Genomic DNA, 18,186 nt, shown 5'->3' with positions numbered 1-18,186 from the left:
CTCCCGCAGCAAGCTTAAACATATGAGAGGTTGATCGCGCAGAGAATCGCTGACCGTTATGTGTGTGTGTGTGTGTGTGTGTGTGTGTGTGTGTGTGTGTGTGTGTGTGTGTGTGTGTAAAAGCAGCAGGATCTATATTTTAGTTCTGCTGAGCCAAATAAGACAGGTCAGGGTGAAGAAGTGACAGCCAAAGAAAAGCTTACCACAAAACGGAAAAGTTATGACAAATCAGACTATAAGGCAAAAAGAAAGTGCAGCTTTATGGTTTCATGGACAAAAGAATTTCTGTGGCTGCAATATGACGAACTATATAACCGGGGCTGCACATAAGTGGTCCGCAGGTGCGCATTCGCAGTCAAAATAAAAAAAAAAAAAAACGCGCACAAGATATGAAGTTGCAACGCGTGTTTGCATACATAAGATTTTCTGGAGGAGGACAGACATTTGTTTAGAACTCTTAAAGATGTCGAAGAAGCTCCTTTAAGCAATTACTTTGGTGTTCCTCCACCTCCAAACAAATGTCAGAAGGAGTCCGAACCACAAAAGAAGCACGTATTCTCGGAAAATACAGGCCCACCACCGTCGTGGTGGGCCTGATCTCTGATAACAACGAGACGGCCTACCTGAAGGAGATTAGGAATCTGGAGAACTGGTGCCAGAGGAACAACCTCCTTCTAAACGTCAGTAAGACAAAGGAGCTGATAGTGGACTTCAGCACTAAGCAGGAGAGGAACTACCAGACCCCCGTCATCAACGAGTGCCCAGTGGAGAGAGTGGACAGCTTCAAATACCTCGGAGTTCACATCACGCAGGACCTGTCATGGTCCTGTCACATCAACACCGTGGTGAAAAAGGCCCGACAGCGTCTCTACCACCTCAGACGCTTGAGAGACTTCCAACTGCCCTCCAAGGTGCTCAGGAACTTTTACTCGTGCACCATAGAGAGCATCCTGGCGGGAAACATCTTAACCTGGTTCGGGAACAGCACCATGCAGGACAGACGAGCTCTACAGAGGGTTGTGCGGTCAGCTGAGCGCACCATCCGCTCCGAGCTCCCTGACCTGCACTCAATCTACAGCAGGCGGTGCTGGACTAAGGCCAGGAAGATCGTGAAGGACCTCAGCCATCCCAACAACAGACTGTTCTCTCTGTTGAGGTCAGGAAAGCGATTCCGCTCCCTGAAGACCAACACAGAGAGACTGAGGAGGAGCTTCTTCCCGCAGGCGATACGGTCTCTCAATCACACCACCACACAGTACTGACCCACACATATGGTTCTTACACACACACTGGACTTTCTGGACTTTGGTTTTGCACAACACTGGTCACTATATTCTTCATTTCCGGTTAATACTTGTACAGCTGCTGTTATTGTGTATATATTTATTTATATTTAGATTTCTTCATACATTCTTATATAGTTCTATATTGTGTATTGTGTATTTTGTTGTACAGTTATTTTATTTTCAACTTTAATTTATATATTTATCTTTATCTTATTCTTCCCAGTTAAATTTACCCTTCATTCTAATTTGTGTTGTACAGTTATTTCATTTTTAACCTTAATTTATATTTTATTCCTTCCTAGTTAAATTTACCCTTTTTAATTTTTCATATTTATTTCCTATCTTATTCATAGCCTTTTCCTTTTTTTGTTCTCTTTAGGTCACGAGCAGTTGTCCAAGCATTTCACTACATATCGTACTGTGTATGACTGTGTACGTGACAAATAAAATTTGAATTTGAATTTGAATTTGAAAAGTGGTTGCAGGAGGTGAGCTGGCTTCAAACAAATGATGAACGCACAGAGATGTGGTGCGGAATGTGCCGTGAAAATTCCACTCTAGCGGACAAAAGCAGTGCCTTTTATATGGACGCAAACGCGCGTTGCAACTTCTTATCTGGTGCGCGTCTTTTATTTTGACAGCGAATGCGCACATGCGGACCACTTATGTGCACCCCTGTAAATAACATAATGTTCTGCCGGGTGTGTTGTTGGTTTTCTCTCGATTTCTGAGTCGATAAGCGCCTTTGTTACTGGGACCAGTCATTTTAAGAAAGGCCCCCATTAGAACCCATGAGAAATGCAAGAAATGCATTATTGCTCAGTCTGCAATATCTTTCCCAGAACAAACACCAATTGCAAATAACATACTAAAAATAAACCTGAAAAATCTGTTTAGAACAGCTACTATGTTGCAAAGAGTGAACTACCACTGGCAAAATTTAGCAGTCTTTGCAAACTTCAAAAAGCAAATGCCCTCGATCTTGGTTCCACTTGCCTCTTACCCGTGACTTCAGTGGAAATTTCAAATTCAGGATCTGACACAGACTGATTCATGTCCTACACAGTTCTTACAAGTTCATAGAAATTTCTGTTCAATTAGAACCAAGTATTTGAGTTGATGATTGTAATTTTTATACAATGTTGTAATTTGTTTTTCAACAATTTTTTGATTAATGTTTTGTTTCCTTTACAATATTATACTTTAATGTATAATACTGTAAAGGAAACAAAACAGGAAACAAAACATCAATCAAAAAATTGCTCTCTTTTTTATTCGGGCTACTTACATTTATTTTGGGCTACCAAAAACTGAAGAGTCCCTGCCCGAAGGGCTACCAGGGATTTTGAAATTTTGAGAGCCCTGAGAGATATTTATTTTTTTAATTACTTTTGTTTCAGCAACATTAAATTTAAAAACTGTACTTTTGAGTTAAAATATATATTTATAATTTTAATAAATGACAAATTAAAAAGGCATGAACATTTTTTTGTATCAAAAAAATATCGAACCGTGACACCAAAGTATCGAACCGAACCGAACCGTGAATTTTGTGTATCGTTGCACCCCTAGTACTTACACACTTTATGACTGGTTAATGTTACAGTCACACAACGAAATCTACTCAAACTACAGAAATTAACACTAATTACTTACATTGCACGAATAATGTGCCCCCTATTCTACACAACAAACACATTATCAATCCCACATCAGTTGGGAGCCAAACCTAGCATTTCTCTATGAATTCCAGCTTTCCTTTTCCGTCTGTCTTCCCCTAACAGCATTATAATATATACAGTCAACATTCATTTTCAGGTTTTTGCCTTACAGCAAAAATTGACTCCCTTGAGTCCCCCCTTTTTCCTGCTACTTCAAAGAACTGTCAGGAAAACATCGAGAAGCGCAGGCAGGGCTTTAAAAGCGAGCAGGTGCAAGGACAGGTGGGGTTGGTTAGGGCGCAGTGATCGGGCAGGTAAGTCTACGCAGCTTTTAAATTTTGTGGCTTTTTTATAAGTAAGAGTGGCATCTAACAAAGATTACGAGCAAGATTGAAATTAATGATGCTTTTTAGATGTGCATGCTCTCCACGCTGCCCTTTGTTACCTTGGATACAGGCCAACTCCAATCTCCTGCAGCTCCCCATCACTGATGGTGAAGCAATTACACGTCACCTAAAGGAGAGGGTGAAGATGTGGAGACAAAAGAGTGAGTGATTATTTGTTAAATTGCTTCAGGAAATGAACAATACCTTTCATCCTATGTTCTGAACACCTCTACATAGCTTTGACACCTGCAAAACTCCAGCGGCACTGAAACATGACATGCTATGCGATTGTGTAAAATTACCGCCTGGTTATTTCTGAGCCAGTAAAAGTCTTTTTTTTTAATGAAAAACAAAATAGTTTTGAAATAATAAGACATGCTTAGAGAGAAACACTTTGTTTCAAATGTTGATCTGTACATAATATTTCGTGTAGCGAATGAAATAATTTTGTTTCCCCACATGTCTGTGACAAAAAAATGCAATTATAATAAAAATAATAACAGTTACCTCTGTCAGTAAATACAATTAAACCCCAGTGCTACTAGGAAATCAGAGGAACTTTTCTACCAACAATAGTAGTGATACACTTTTTTCCCACGAAAGCAGCACGACTCTACGGTGTTAAATTGTTGATTATTAACAATTTTAGAAATTCTGAGAAAGATATGATCAAAAAAGTGATCATAAAGTTCTACAGCTGAGCTCACTCCCTGGTCACGACCACTTTCTTGTGTACGTTAAACTTCAGAATCACAGCTATGTCAAACTGACCCAAATTCAATGTCGAGTATCATCACTGGTGATGAGACATAGATCTTCAGCTACAACTCAGATTATTAAAACTCTTATTTTTCAGTGGAAGAACCTGAGTGTGCAACCTCCAAGATGATCCATCAAGTCAATAGCTGGCGCTCTATTTTTTTGACATTTATGGGATTGTGCACGGTGAAGTCGACTCCAGGGTTGGACTGTCAGCAGATTCTGCCGTGATGACCTGAGCTATGCCATATTTCATTGCTCCATCATACACTCTCACAACACATTGCACAGGAGTTTCTGGCCACACCAACAAAATCCTCACTTAGCACCAGCGCTACTCACTGTATTTGGCTACCCGTGACTTCGTCCTCTTTCCAAATTCAACATTCAACATAAAAGGTCATCATATTGACATAGTAAACAGATACATATTTGCAGGAGGTCAGAATGATCGTTGCAAACTGTGATAAAACCTTAGCAGAAGGACTAGAAGTGGTACAGTGTCTCACAAAGAGACAACTTTGAAGGAGGCAGTGAGGCTCTCTCTGGGTAATCCAGCCCAATGATACGGATGTTAGGCTAACCGGTGATTCTAAATCGACCACAGATGTGAACGTGAGGGTGAATGGTTTGTCTCTTTGTGTTAGCCCTGTGACAGACCTATCCAGGATGTACTTGCCCACTTCCCCTATGATGACTGAGACAGGCTCAAGCCCCCTGTTACCCCAACTGGATAAAAGGTTAAGTAAATGTATGCATGGAAGGCAACATGAGATTTTGCATCTGCATCAGCAAATCTCATGTTTTCAGCCCCAGTTATACTTTGTATCTGAAATGCAAAACTTAGCATAAGAAACATATAATTACATTACGATGGTCATTTTGAGCTTGGTAATATGTGGATGGTAGCATGTAAGTGGAGGAATTTTTTTTCTCCATAAAAAACACTTTTTGACCAGTTAAAGTTGGATTTAATTAATCAATTATAATCTTTTGGGTTTGTTAAATGGCCTTTACAGAAACCCCCCACTTTTGACAACTAAGGTAACACTGACTTAACCTCCTAAGACCCAAACTCTTTCATGGCATGCATTTTTAATTTCTCTTTGCCAGTTGGGACTGATTGGAACCTGATGAATGTAAAAACAAAGAATTACCAGATTTTTTTTCTACCTGATTTTTGTTTCTGGGAAAAATAGGATCCACACATAAGGACATACGTTTTAAATTTTGGTAGAACAGTGGCAGTATAATTTCCTCGTAAGTGGATATCAGGCCCTTGTAGAGCCAAATTTAGTATTTTGGTCTAGACAACCCAAAATGTGATGTCCACATATGTCGACGCCAGGTCCTAGGAGGTTATATATGTGTGTGTTTATATGCAGAATCCCCCCCCCCCCCCCCCCCCCCCAAGGCCCATTTTGAAAGGCATAAGAAACCCTGTAGTCCTGTTATTATTCTGGGCTTTGTTTTCTTCCAGGAAATCATAATGTCTGATTCAGCCTCTGATATCTTCTGTGGGGTGATGTTTATGCTGGTGTGGTGTCCACTGCTGGTATACCATATTATTCCCCACCTCGCATACTATTGGGTATATATACAAGTTTCAGACGCACAAAAAAAAAAAATCTCTGCACACTAAATATTACTTTAGTATGAAATTTTGGACAGCTCAGGATATGCTTTAGCACTTGTGTATATAAACCTCTCACAATGCACTGGGGTGGTCTGCATGATATAAAGGACGTATGTCAGAACAAATGAATTAACAGGCCATGGCTTTCAGGCGACAGAGGAGAAATTTCAAACTAGGGAGAGGGATGGTTTGTTTCTTTCAGCTAGCAGAGTTGGCGCAGACATGGTTTGAATAATAACATGCCTGAAGAAGTTGTTTAAAAGAGAAAGACACAGTTGATGAGGGAGAAAACACTAATAAACACTCTAAAACAAAAGAAGTTAGCAACGAACTGAAAGCTAAAAAACAGAAAATCAGCACAGCTGTCTTTGATGTGTCAATTACTGAGCCGGTGCTGGTAAACAAGTGTGTTTGTGCATGTGTTGGTGGTCGTGGTGCATTTGTGTGAGTTAGGTTTGTTTCTCTACTCTGTGCACAAAGCAGATAAATAAGTCTAACATTGGTAATATTAGGACTAGGGAAAATTAAAGGGAAGTAGAGATGTGCAGGGAGGGAGGGTGAAATTTAAAGTGAGCCCCAGACAGATGGTTCCCATCCTACTGATATTCAAACCAGTCAACACGTCAAATTGATTCGATTTGAATCTGCAGTTGTAATAAACACCATTAGAGTCAGGCCTCATGGGAAATGATGGTTTTTACTCAATGGATTCACCACAAAATGAAAAATCCTGCTCTAAATCTTCCTCCCTCACTCCTCTCTTTCACACACACACAACACACAAATTGTTCTTTCATCATCTCACACACAGTATTGTTATTCGCACACATTTATCATCTGCACTGTAAAGCACAGAGTACAGATGCATCTTACAGCAGAGCCACATGTTCTGTATGAATTCCAATACATCAAGAGAGAACAACAGTTACATACTTTCATTAGATTTTCATTTAATGAATTAAACAGTGCATATAAGAAAATAATAGTCCTCTTGGCTTTGGTTTCTTTGTTCTTATTCACAATAGTTGGCAAATGCATGTGTAGAAAATAGTGCAATATGTAATGCTTTTTGCTAAACAATGGTGTTTATGTGTGTAACCAAAAAAGCCCATTATTCCAAACACACACACATACCCCATTCATAAAATAAACCACCAGGACAGCAACTAAGACTCTGGTTATTGATGAAGTTATTTTTCTCATTATTCCTCTACTCTATGACATATCATATCATGCTGTCCAGTAAAAAAAAAACACCCAAACCCCAAAATCACATAAACACAGCGCACTTTGTCCAAAATCCAAGGATATTCAGTTTACAGTGATGTAAACAGAGCAACAAAGTTTGCTGTTTGTGGAGCTGGAACCAGAAAGTGTTTGTCATTTTTGCTAGAAAAACTTCCAAACACCATTCCCTTAAAACTCATTCAGAAACTAACAATTTCATATCCGTTCACACGAGGCTCAGAGCTTTATCTGGGTTTGACTATTCATTTAATGTCAATGCAAAAGGACAGCAACCTCTTTGTGACTAGGAAAAATTGGTGGTTGCTTGGTGAAACTTTTTTCTTATTTGGCAACCATCTGCAAGCAGTTGTGAGACCAGGTTGTCCAAAGGTTGAGTGTACAACACCCTCAACCTCTGGTTTAGCACTTTCAATCACAAGTTGACTGCACGGGTCACCTGGTGGTAGGTGACCTGTCCTCAAACGATCGCTGTCAGATTGACTGGAATCAGTGACAGATTGGGGAAGGTTTGCAAACCTAATTTTGAAGTTAAACTGTCATTGTGCAGCAACTATGTAACTACTTGAGGAGCACTTTCTGAATTTGTGTTTGACTTTCTGAACTTTCTGAATTCTGAATGTAAAAACTTCATGGGAATTTTTGTATGTAGACTGCTACAGATTTGCGATTTTCACAGAGTTATCACATTTATAGTTGCAGTATTATCATAAACAGATTGCATGCAATTGCCAGCTTCACCACATTAAGTCAAAACCTGATAGCAGACTATCTTAGTGCGGTTTTATCTTGATGCACCAAAGGCACTCTGAAAGTGGAAACCGACTGTGAGTGTTAACAGACCTTGGTCCCTGTTTTCAAAGCAACCATGTCAAAGGCAACATCATAATTTTGGTTGTGCTGTGGTCTACAACCACAGTTTTCTTGAGTGTGACAGTAGCATTAAACAGATCACATACGTAAACCTATGAGTAAGAGAGGGTAAAAGCAAATGTAAGTGTCATCCTGTCTTCTAACAGAAAGAGGGTATTTGAGTACCTTGCCGTTTTCACCTTATTAGGAAAAGGCAACACCGGTTACTGACAGCAGAGATAGAGGGAAGAACATTTAAACAAACAGTAGTAGGGCACTGAGCTGGGCATAAATCTTTCTCTGTCTTACACTCACCATCTCCCTCCCTGAGGGAAACAATCAATCTTGGAGAAAAGCCACATCTGCAGCAGCGGCTATTGGACATCTTTTGCATCCCAAACAGCAACACGTACACACAAGCTTAAGAATCAAGTCCTGCCTTTTCCAAAAATCGACCTCCTCTGATTCTCAGACTCTCTGCCTCTTTCCTTGTTCTCTTACTCTTCTACAGATGCAGAAGCTATTATCAGAAAGAAAGAGATCTGAGTCAGGAAACTGAAACATTCAGTGTAACTGTCACTATAACATGTTCTTTAGTCTCAACAAACAGTTCTTCAGTCTGAAATGTGAAACGCTGCTGGTACTCTGCTACCTCTCAAATATAAAGATTTAGATCTTGCAAAATGTATTTGCTGGTTTTAATTATATAGCGTTGAAATTAATCATTTAATTGATACACCACTAGCGGAAGATCATCCCAAAACTCGTAGCATCTTTTCAATTGTCAGCATTTACAGACTTTTCTGAATATCTGCTTTGAAGTTCATTGGGCAAATTAAATATATCATCTTGAGCCGTGAGAGAGTGGGTGAGGCACAGAGCTGGAGACTGACATAAGCATCGATCTGGTGTCGGCAGTGACACTGTGGAAGTCTGTTGCAGTGGAGAGAGCACTGAGTGAGAAGACAAAGCTGCTGATTTACCGGTCGATCTGCATTCCTACAATCGCCTATTGCCGCGAGCAGAGCTGTGTGGCTGAAAGAATGAGATCCTGCAGGTAAGCTGTGGAAATGAGCTTCTTTTAAAGAGTGTTTAGGCTCAGCCTTTCAGATGGGATGGGGAGCTCAGTCATTTGGGAGGTGCTCACAGTAAAACCACAGCTCCTTAGTGTGGAAAGGAGCCAATTCAGGTGGTTCAAGAACCTGTCTAGAATCTCTCTAAGATGTCTTTCAAGCACGATGCTTCAGACATATTCTAACAGTACAAGAACTCAAAGCAGAGCAGGACACAGTGGACTGTCTCTCCTGACTGGTCGGACACATCAGTACCACCCTGGAAGGAGGCGGTGGACGAGGAGAGGGAGGATGCAGCTCTGTTTAGACTGCCTGGACCTGGTTCAGTGGTACATGAGGATCGATGGAACATCTTTGCTCTCTTATATGACACCTTAAAGTGTCATGGTCACAGGACTTTCTGTGTATTTGAGTTTCAATTACCAGGTTTATATATGTGAGCTTGTTTTTATTGCTATATTTGAGTTTGAAGTTTGAGTTTTGTTTTGTTGCATTTCTGTTTTGGTTACTTTTTCCCTAGCAGAAAAATCTGTTTATGTTTAGTTCACTGACTCCTTTATTTTAGTTTTCCCTTTATTACTATTTTAGTGATGATTTTCAGGTTTGCAATTCCATGTTTAGGTTATTATTTAGATTTCTGTTAGCTGTAGCCTTTACTTCCCTCAGTGTTTCTCTCTTCTATCCTCCATCTCTCTCATTTCAGGATTAATGTCCTGTGTGCCCTATGTTCTGTAGTCTGACATCTTGTAAAGCCTTAATATTCATGTCTGTAATACTTTTAGTTTTACTTTGAAGGATACATGGTATGCATTTTAGTTACTTCATGTGTTATGAATATCCTGACTGTCTTCATTTATATAAACTAATGCTTTTTGTCTTTTTGTGTCATCAGTGAACATACCCGTTACTTTCCCATGAATGTTTTCTGTGTGCAGCCCTGCATTAGTCCTAGTCCCTCAGGATTCCGGATACTGTGTTTTTCCCCTCATTCCTTGGACTTTGTATCAACAATAAAGCTCACTTCAGCTCAGCTTCAGCTCCCTGCCCCCTGCATCCTGCATTTAGGTCTTCACTTCAACACAGTAATCCATCACTGTGTAACATAAGGACTAACCAGTAATAATAACACAAATTAAATTCTATTTTAATAATTATTTCTAGCTTTTCTAACTGCCTAGAGGAAATATTATTAGCTTTAGAGATGTTATTCATATGCAAAGGAACAGCAGGTACTGTGACTACACGGCTATGCATACACACTGTCTATCAGTAACCATGGTGATGATTGTATCACTCTGAGAGATGGTGAGGGACTCCCACAATTTACCTGCTTATTTATGTCCTTACTGATAATAATGAGACCCATTTACAGCTGTGAGTGAGTGCGGGTTGATATGAGTTGACATTGTGGTCGAGTGTGTGTGAGGAGGACCCAGTTTGGGGGAGATGAAACACTGAGAGATGTTACAGTGTCTACAGGGCTACTTTCTATCTGAAGCAAATGAATTGTATTTCAGAAAATGAATTGAAAGGAGCTCTTAATGGGGATTAGAGGCCTGGTAGGATTCAGATATTGGCATACCCACTGTGGAGAATTACACAATTACCAAAGCATAGATTTTGCCCCGAGGCGTTTTCTTCCAAATTAAAGTTGGTTACTTTTGTTTAATATCTTTTAGGGAATTGTCTCTGTGTCTGTGGCAAAAGGGTGCAGAAAATCTCAATCTGCATCCATTTATTTGTTTGACCATTTATTTCTCTTACTGTCGAAACATTTCTGTTGATTCGTTTTGGATCATGAAACCTGGAGAAATTATAAATGTGAGAAAGAAACAGAAGCGTAGACAGATGAGTGTGGAAGAAGGGTGTGGTTAGTGATGTGGAAAATAGAAAATAAGATCAAAGATGTCACAGTCTGTGTGTGTGCACAAATTCTAGATTCCATATTTTAGGAGCCTACCAGTAAGGTAATGAATAGCGCTCGCAAAGACACACATATTCAGAGATAAGTAATTACGCCACTGAAGTAAAGTTAATTTGCATCTATTTCCAAGTGACTATTCTTTTAGTCAGATCACACATGCAATTCACAAATCCATTCAACTCTTTTAAGATATAAAACCATTTTTTCAGTCAATGGCTTAACTTCCAGGTGAATCTGGTTCTATAACTAAACCTCAAAATATTAAAAACCTTTCAAAGGTAAAACCCAAGAATGGCATCACTAGTCCAGCACATGCAACCTTTTGAGATATAAAGACTAACCTGTACAACTACTTTAAATTACAGTCAGCTGCAGGACTCCACTGTGAATTTCTGTGCAACATTAAGTATTCAGGCAGGAGGGGCAGATCAAAATGATTCCAGTGACATTTTGGAAACGTATACGGATAGCACATCTCTAAGTGGATGGGTGGGGGAGGCTGGGATGGTGGAGAGTGGGAGGTCCTGTCATTTCACATCGAGGCATTGCATTGGTTTGCTTTCTCCTGTCATGTTGCCTCAAAAAACTTGTGACTGGGTGGTTTATGTCTCTAATGTCATTGGAATCGGTTCAATTACTGTCACTCTGGGGACTACTACAAAGGCCATCAGACCCAATCAAAGGCCGTATCTGAGTGCCTTCTGTGCATTTGTGTGTATGCGTGCGTGTGTGTGTGTGTGTACGGACTATCGATGCTTTGATAAAGTATTTATGACCTAATCATGGTTCTTTCATCTCTCAATAGACAGGCAGACAAACTCGGTGGAAATATGACGGGGGAGAAACAGCGCTACACATCTTTTTCCTCATTGTGACACTGTTGCATGCACATAGAGAAACAGTCAAATGTCTGGGCACCTCCGCTCGTTTAGTGGTTTTACCACACTGAAAATTGAAATTATGAAATAATAAACTTTAACTTTTTTTAAATGAAGTTAAAAAATTCTTTAAAGTAGCCAGCGTTTGCACAAACTCATTGTATTGCCTAACCAATCCAAATTTTCTGAACCAAAGCAGTTCGGTTTTTCAACTAATAACCTTCAGAAGTGACTTCTTTGCAGCAATTTAGCCATGAAAGCCTGATTAGTTGATGCTGAGAAGCGTCTGCTACTTGAACTCTGGGATGCATTGATGTGAGCTCTAATCTGAGGTGTCATTAATTGGGGATCTCTGGTGACTCTAATGAGCTTATCCTCTGCAGAAAAGGAAAGTCTTGGATCTTCCTTTTGTGAAATGATTCTCATCCACTTGAATAGTTTTTTCAGACCAGATTCTGTCAGACAAGAATTTTTAACAGCTCTTAAACAGGACTGACTTCCATCTCCTCAAGTATACACAAGTATCCCCTAAAGTGCTTTTTATAAAAATCAATAAAATTTCATCTTAGGCAGGCTTTTGCATTGTGTTGTTTTTTAGATTTTATTTTTTTTATTGTTCAGATAAAATCAATTCAGATTTTATCAAAAATACACAGGACTGCAGTACAGTGTAGCTGGTGTCAGTGTGAGGTTACCTCAGAAGTAGTCAACTGTGTGCACCAGCAGCTACAACTACAGAGTACACTGTATGCCAAAAGTCTGTCAGCTGTGTTCTGACACTGCAGGCAGAAATCACCATGGAGGAGCAACATTATGTTATAGCTTAAAGTCCGAGTTTGAGCCACAGTACTAGTTGATGTCCGGCTCCAGTGGTGACTGCAAAACTGACAGTGCAGTTTAATCAGTTATGATCAGAGTGCACAGCGTTACATCTGCAGCTCCATGCGTGTATTCAGCTTCATTAGCTTTATTTTAGGTTACATGCAGTGATTATTTCTGCCTGACTGCTGTCACTAAATCTGACTGCTTAACTTGTTCTGTGTTCAAACAAAGTTAGACAGTTTTGCTGGATTTGCGTGTTGAAAAATAAGTGATAGTTTCTCTCCCTTGGTTTTCTTTCTTCTTTATTTTGTAGTTGCACTAACAAAGGTATACTGTGTATAATGTCTCTAACCTGGTGTGGCTGTTGGTGCCAGACATGCTGGTCTGAGTATACATCTAAAACATCCCGTGAGCGGCAGTTCTCTGAGTGAAAACGCATTGTTTATGTCAGACGACAGAGCAGAACGGCCAAACTCCTTCAAGCTGATAGGTAGACAGCAGTAAATCAAATAACCACTTAATACTACCAAGTTATGCAAGAGCTTCTCTGAGCCAGCAAAATGTCAAAACTCAAGGGAGGTGGGCTACAGCAGCAGAGGATCAACTAAGAACATGAAACTAACACTAGAATTCACACAGGCTCATCAAAACTGAACAATAGAAGATTTTAGTGTGGGGGATACTTTCCTGGCACACTTTGTGCCCCTTAGTACCTGTCATTTTCCTGAGCACAACCATCCCTTTATGACCACAGTGTACCCATCTTGATCATCTTCTGGATGTTTCCAGGAACATAACACACCATGTCTTAAGGCTCACATTATCTCAAACTGGTTTCTTGTACATGACAATGAGTTCCCTGAACTCAAATAGCCTCCACATTCACAGATCTCAATCCAGTTGAGCACCGTTGGGATGTACTGGAGCTGGAAATTCACATCATGGATGTGCTGCTAACAAATCTGCAATAACTGTGCGATGCTATCGTTTCAATGAGCCAAAATCTCGGAGGAATGTTTCTAGCACCTTGTTGTATCTGTGCCACAGAGAATTACAGCAGTTCGGAAAGAAAAAAGTGGGCCAACCTGCTATTAGGAAGGTCTAGCTAATATAAGAGAGCAGGGCAGGTTAATGTTTAGATAGTATGTGGGTGTACGGCTATATTTCATGGTCTTCTTTGCAAAGAAAAGGAAAAAAACAAATGTAAAATATAATAATATATAGTGATGATATGATAACAGCCATGATACTCATTTTTAAATTCACACTTTTGCATATTTTTCTCAATTTTTTATTCTTTTATTTGTATGCATGAGGAGCACATGTCCCAACAATGTGACTGTCTAAAGTGATTTCTGGGTTGAAACAAACTATGTGCTCATTTGCAAGCCAGTATAATACTAGTCTTATTTAAGAGAGTTACTAACCCTTTACCGCAACCACTACTTGCTAAGCTTTATACCAAGTCTTCGCCCTAGAGATTAATGACAGATTTACATGAGGGATTTGTTTTGTTCTCTAAGAGGAAAACGAGTTACCACAATGTTCCAGACTTACGCCACCACAACATGAGTAATGCAAGTGCACACATAAACACACACCCCAGGAGTCCATCTCTGTTTAAACAAGCATAAAACAGCCAACTGCAGATGGAGAATGAGAGAAAGGAAAGAGAGGAGCGGAAGCTATAACAGATGAAGACAGATTAAAGTGGCAGCTTGAAAGTTTGAGGGTAGGAGAAACAATTCGAAAATCGAGAGTGAGGGAGAGAGATCAAGGATCAATGTAATGAATCCTCTCAAGTCTCCCTGATAAGATGTGGAGTTGAATGCAATTAAAAGTGGAGGAAGAAAATATTCAAAACAAGTCTATGCATCTTCTAAGTGTGCCAGAGTCATACTTAGTAATCTCTTTAAACAATTTCTTTATTGGAGGAGATATAAGTGCCACAGGCCTGTGATCATTACATGAATTTGGAGTGTAAAAAAGAAAACAAACTATACCGTCTAGTTGTGCAGCACAGTTCATAAGCATTCAGGCTTTCCTGTCCTTGATCCCCCTGGAAAAGAATTCACATGGTAACCTGCAAACATCTTTTCCGAGAGCTACATTTTGAAAAACCGACTGCTTTCTACTAAAATGATGATGTTAAAATGAATATTAAAGATGTTCTTAGACTCTATCCTCATCAATGATTATATCTTTATAACTGTATTTACCAAGCTTGAGTTCTTCTTCAACCTTCTTCTGTGCCTCCCTGTATTTATCCACATGCCCTTGGTTCAAACTTACATTTCACTGAATAATTGAGGCTTTAACAGATTAGAAGATCCATGATTTATTATTTGGATAAATGATAAATCTTCACAAGATATAATGTATGCAGACAGTTCTCTGTTATTCCAGGCCAACACAGGCACTTTCAAACAAGTTCGTTTAGGGGCGATTTGCAGGACGTGCAGAGTGGAGCTTTATGATAGGATTTTAATTCCCCTTTACAAATCAGTAGCAAAGATTCAGACAGATTGATAGTTGTGTTGGACAAGAAAAGTACTGTTAAAGTTACTTAAGATTTTAATGGTTTGATGCAATTAAAATCATGCAAAAAAAAAAAAAGTTGAATAATTGGTGTCAACCCTGGCTTTCAGCTGAATATATACAAAAGGGTCGCAGGGATACAAACATGAGTTCAATTTCAGCTGTGCATAGTCTCCCTGATAATCAGTGTTGCACCAGTTTTTATTGCCATAGAGACACAAGCCTCCACTGAGTGATTTACTAGTTTCTGAAGAGTCTCTGACCAAGAGAAAGCGTTTCCCAAAGCCATCAACTTCCAACTCGGAATCAGTCTTGTTCCGAAGTAAAGTTTTTGTTAAAGCAAGGACACAGGGGCTGTTACACTGGATTAGAAACTTGCCACTTGCCCAGAGCTCATCAACTTGCAGAGTAACTGAACACCGGTGAGCATAACTGTGGAAGAGGCATCCAACAGCGGCCCTGTTTCACAAACCTCTCCCACACACCGACACATCTCCTGCACACCAAATATCTTGGATGCCCGGCAGCAATTCCCCACAGAAGCGACTGGCTGAGATGCAGAGGAATCCATGATTCCCACACCGGTGATGAGCAAAAGCAGAAGGAACTCACAAATATAATGGTGCTTGAAATCGTCATGTAAACGGGGCATAAAAACATAAAAATTAGGATAAAACTCCAACTGAGGTGAGTCACTGTTGATACTTGATACTGTCACCAACAGATCTCATAAGAAATACATTAATAGAGAGAATAAAAACAAGTCAAGAGACGTGTGAAACAAGAAGGAGGGAGGAGAAGAAATTTGCCTAAACATGTTAGTCAACTCATTAGTAAAGTTGCTGAGTGTGACCAAAAACAGGCGGGCTGAGCTAGAGTGGTGCACTCTGGGAAAACATTTACTGAACGCTGCAGTGGAAGGAAAAGCGCTCTAAGCAACAGCTTTGGAAAGTGCACTGTACTGTACAGACACACACAGACACATGCACATCTGTGTGTGTGCACATAATCGCAATGAAATACACAGTATTCATGTGGTGTGTGCACACAAAATTTCTCATCCGCACACACGCACACAGACACCATTAGCTTCAATCTGTGTGCAATCGAACACGAGATTGCCTCCTGCTCTATAATGACTTATTTCCATTACGATACCCAATCATATCTGAAATAAAATAGTAGAGAAAGTCTGCATGTGTTTTTGTCAAGTTGGCACATTTTCAGCCGATGAGCTACTAAGCTGAAACAACCATTTCCACACCCACCCACACATTCAGATCACAAGTGTACATTTAAATGGAAGCACATTTATGGAGCATACCATTTATAACTCACACATGCAAACACACTAGCTTGTTTCTGGTTGTGTTACTTTGTATTTTACGGCAAAATACTAGAGCTAGTGAGTTGGTAAAAGTATCGTGCGCTTGTGTGTGCATGTGTTATAATTATATGTGCTTCTTTTTCTCCATAGGGTATTCTCCTCTTCTACATGCGCCAGGCATGGGCTCCTCCAATTCAAGGTCCTACACCGATTACATATCTCCAAGGAAAAGTTAGCCAAGTTCTATCCGGGAGCTGACCCCCTGTGTAACAGATGTAAAGCAGAAACAGGGTCACTCCTTCGGACTTTTTTTTGGGATGCCCCAATCCTCATAACTACTGGGTGTCTATATTCAACACCTTTTCAGAGATATATAACGTTAAATATGATCCTTCTGCTCTAATGGCTATCTTTGCGGTGATACCTTAAACCGTCATTCTGCCAAAATACTATTCGAATTCTATTCCTTTGCTTCACTCGTTGCAAGGTGCCTGGAAGCAGGAAGCTCCTCCCACACATGAACAGTGGCTTGCAGAGCTCATGAGGTTTTTGCATTTGAAAAAGATGAGATATACACTGACAGGTTCAATCAATAATTTCTTAAGGCATGGCAGCCATTACTAATGTACATGGAAACATTTAAAATGACCACCTTATCATGACCAGATACCAAATCTCTATATCACTAGCGTAGTTAGCTGTACACTGAATCTCCCTTATACATTTTATTTTTATATTTGTGTTTGTTGTTGGTGTTTTTTTTGTTTGTTTGTTTGTTTTTCTTCTCTCTTTCCGTTATCTTTTGGGGTATTGTAAATATTGAACAGCAAATTACTGTATGTTCAAGGTTTTGCTATTAACATGCTGCTGTGACTGAAAATATAATTATTTAAAAAAAATTATATGTGCTTCAAGAGCAGTCAAAGCAACACTAAATCTTCTCTGACAGAGAAGATTATGATTGTTTTCACACACTTTCCTCTAACATTTTATAAATTACATCCCTGACTCAGCTGCCTGGTGACGGTAAACTGTCACCTTATTAAAAACCTAAAATGATTTAGGCGGCCCAGTGTGTTCTGGTGGTAGAGACGAACCAAATTAGAGGAGAGACCAAAACGTTATTTAGGCTGCTGCCAAAGCTCTCTAATCTTACCTTCTATCATTAGCTATGTAATATAAGACAAACTAAATAAGGAGTCAATTGTGTCAGGAAAGCCGTTGGGCACCAGTACAACACCAGAAAATATAATAAAAAATCTCTCCAAGGTGAAACATTTCCTTCTTTTTTTTTAAACTGGTAAAGGTTACATGACACTGATTTTTAAACGATTACATGCTGCACATGCCGATTCAGTCGTCTTTATCCCAAAATCATAGCTTAGTGTGGCCTACAGCTGCAAAACGTACGGTATTACTGTTGCTTTCGACGTGACCTGTGAGGTCATTCCAGTTTCTGTTTCTTTCTGCTCCATCTCTTGCTACTCCCTTTATAAAAGTACTGGGGTTTTTTTTTTTTTGGCAGAGCAGTGATGAAAGAAAAGTAAGAAAAAAGGAAGCAAGATATTAATCATGTAAACAAGGAACTAAGAAAACTAAAAAAGAAAAAAAAGTTTAGCCTGGCAGACAGTCTGCTGGCTGGTTCTAGAGGTGGGTAATGATAAAAAGAGCAGGTTATTGTTTTCAGAGCAGTGTTCTTTGTAGAAAAATCAGTTTTTACTGCTTGACTGCTCTGCCGTGGACTGAATCAAAGGGTGGTTCACGAGGGAATAGCAATTCCTCCTCCACTCTGAAGGCAG

At 39.6% G+C, this 18,186-nt stretch overlaps 1 protein-coding gene across 1 annotated transcript in view; it reads right to left on the bottom strand.

Annotated features, from left to right (window-relative positions):
- Window positions 1-18,186, bottom strand: part of smyd3 (SET and MYND domain containing 3) — a 117,201-nt gene that overhangs the window by 26,202 nt on the left and 72,813 nt on the right. Inside the window, exon 6 of the mRNA XM_026171213.2 lies at window positions 3,393-3,460. Within this exon, the coding sequence (XP_026026998.2) occupies window positions 3,393-3,460 (68 nt within the window). The remainder of the gene's footprint in view (window positions 1-3,392; window positions 3,461-18,186) is intronic.

Source organism: Astatotilapia calliptera, chromosome 1 (genome assembly GCF_964374335.1).
Source record: "Astatotilapia calliptera chromosome 1, fAstCal68.1, whole genome shotgun sequence".
NCBI lineage: Eukaryota > Metazoa > Chordata > Actinopteri > Cichliformes > Cichlidae > Astatotilapia > Astatotilapia calliptera.
Note: the sequence above shows the minus strand (reverse complement) of the source record. Positions and strands in the feature narration are given on the sequence as shown.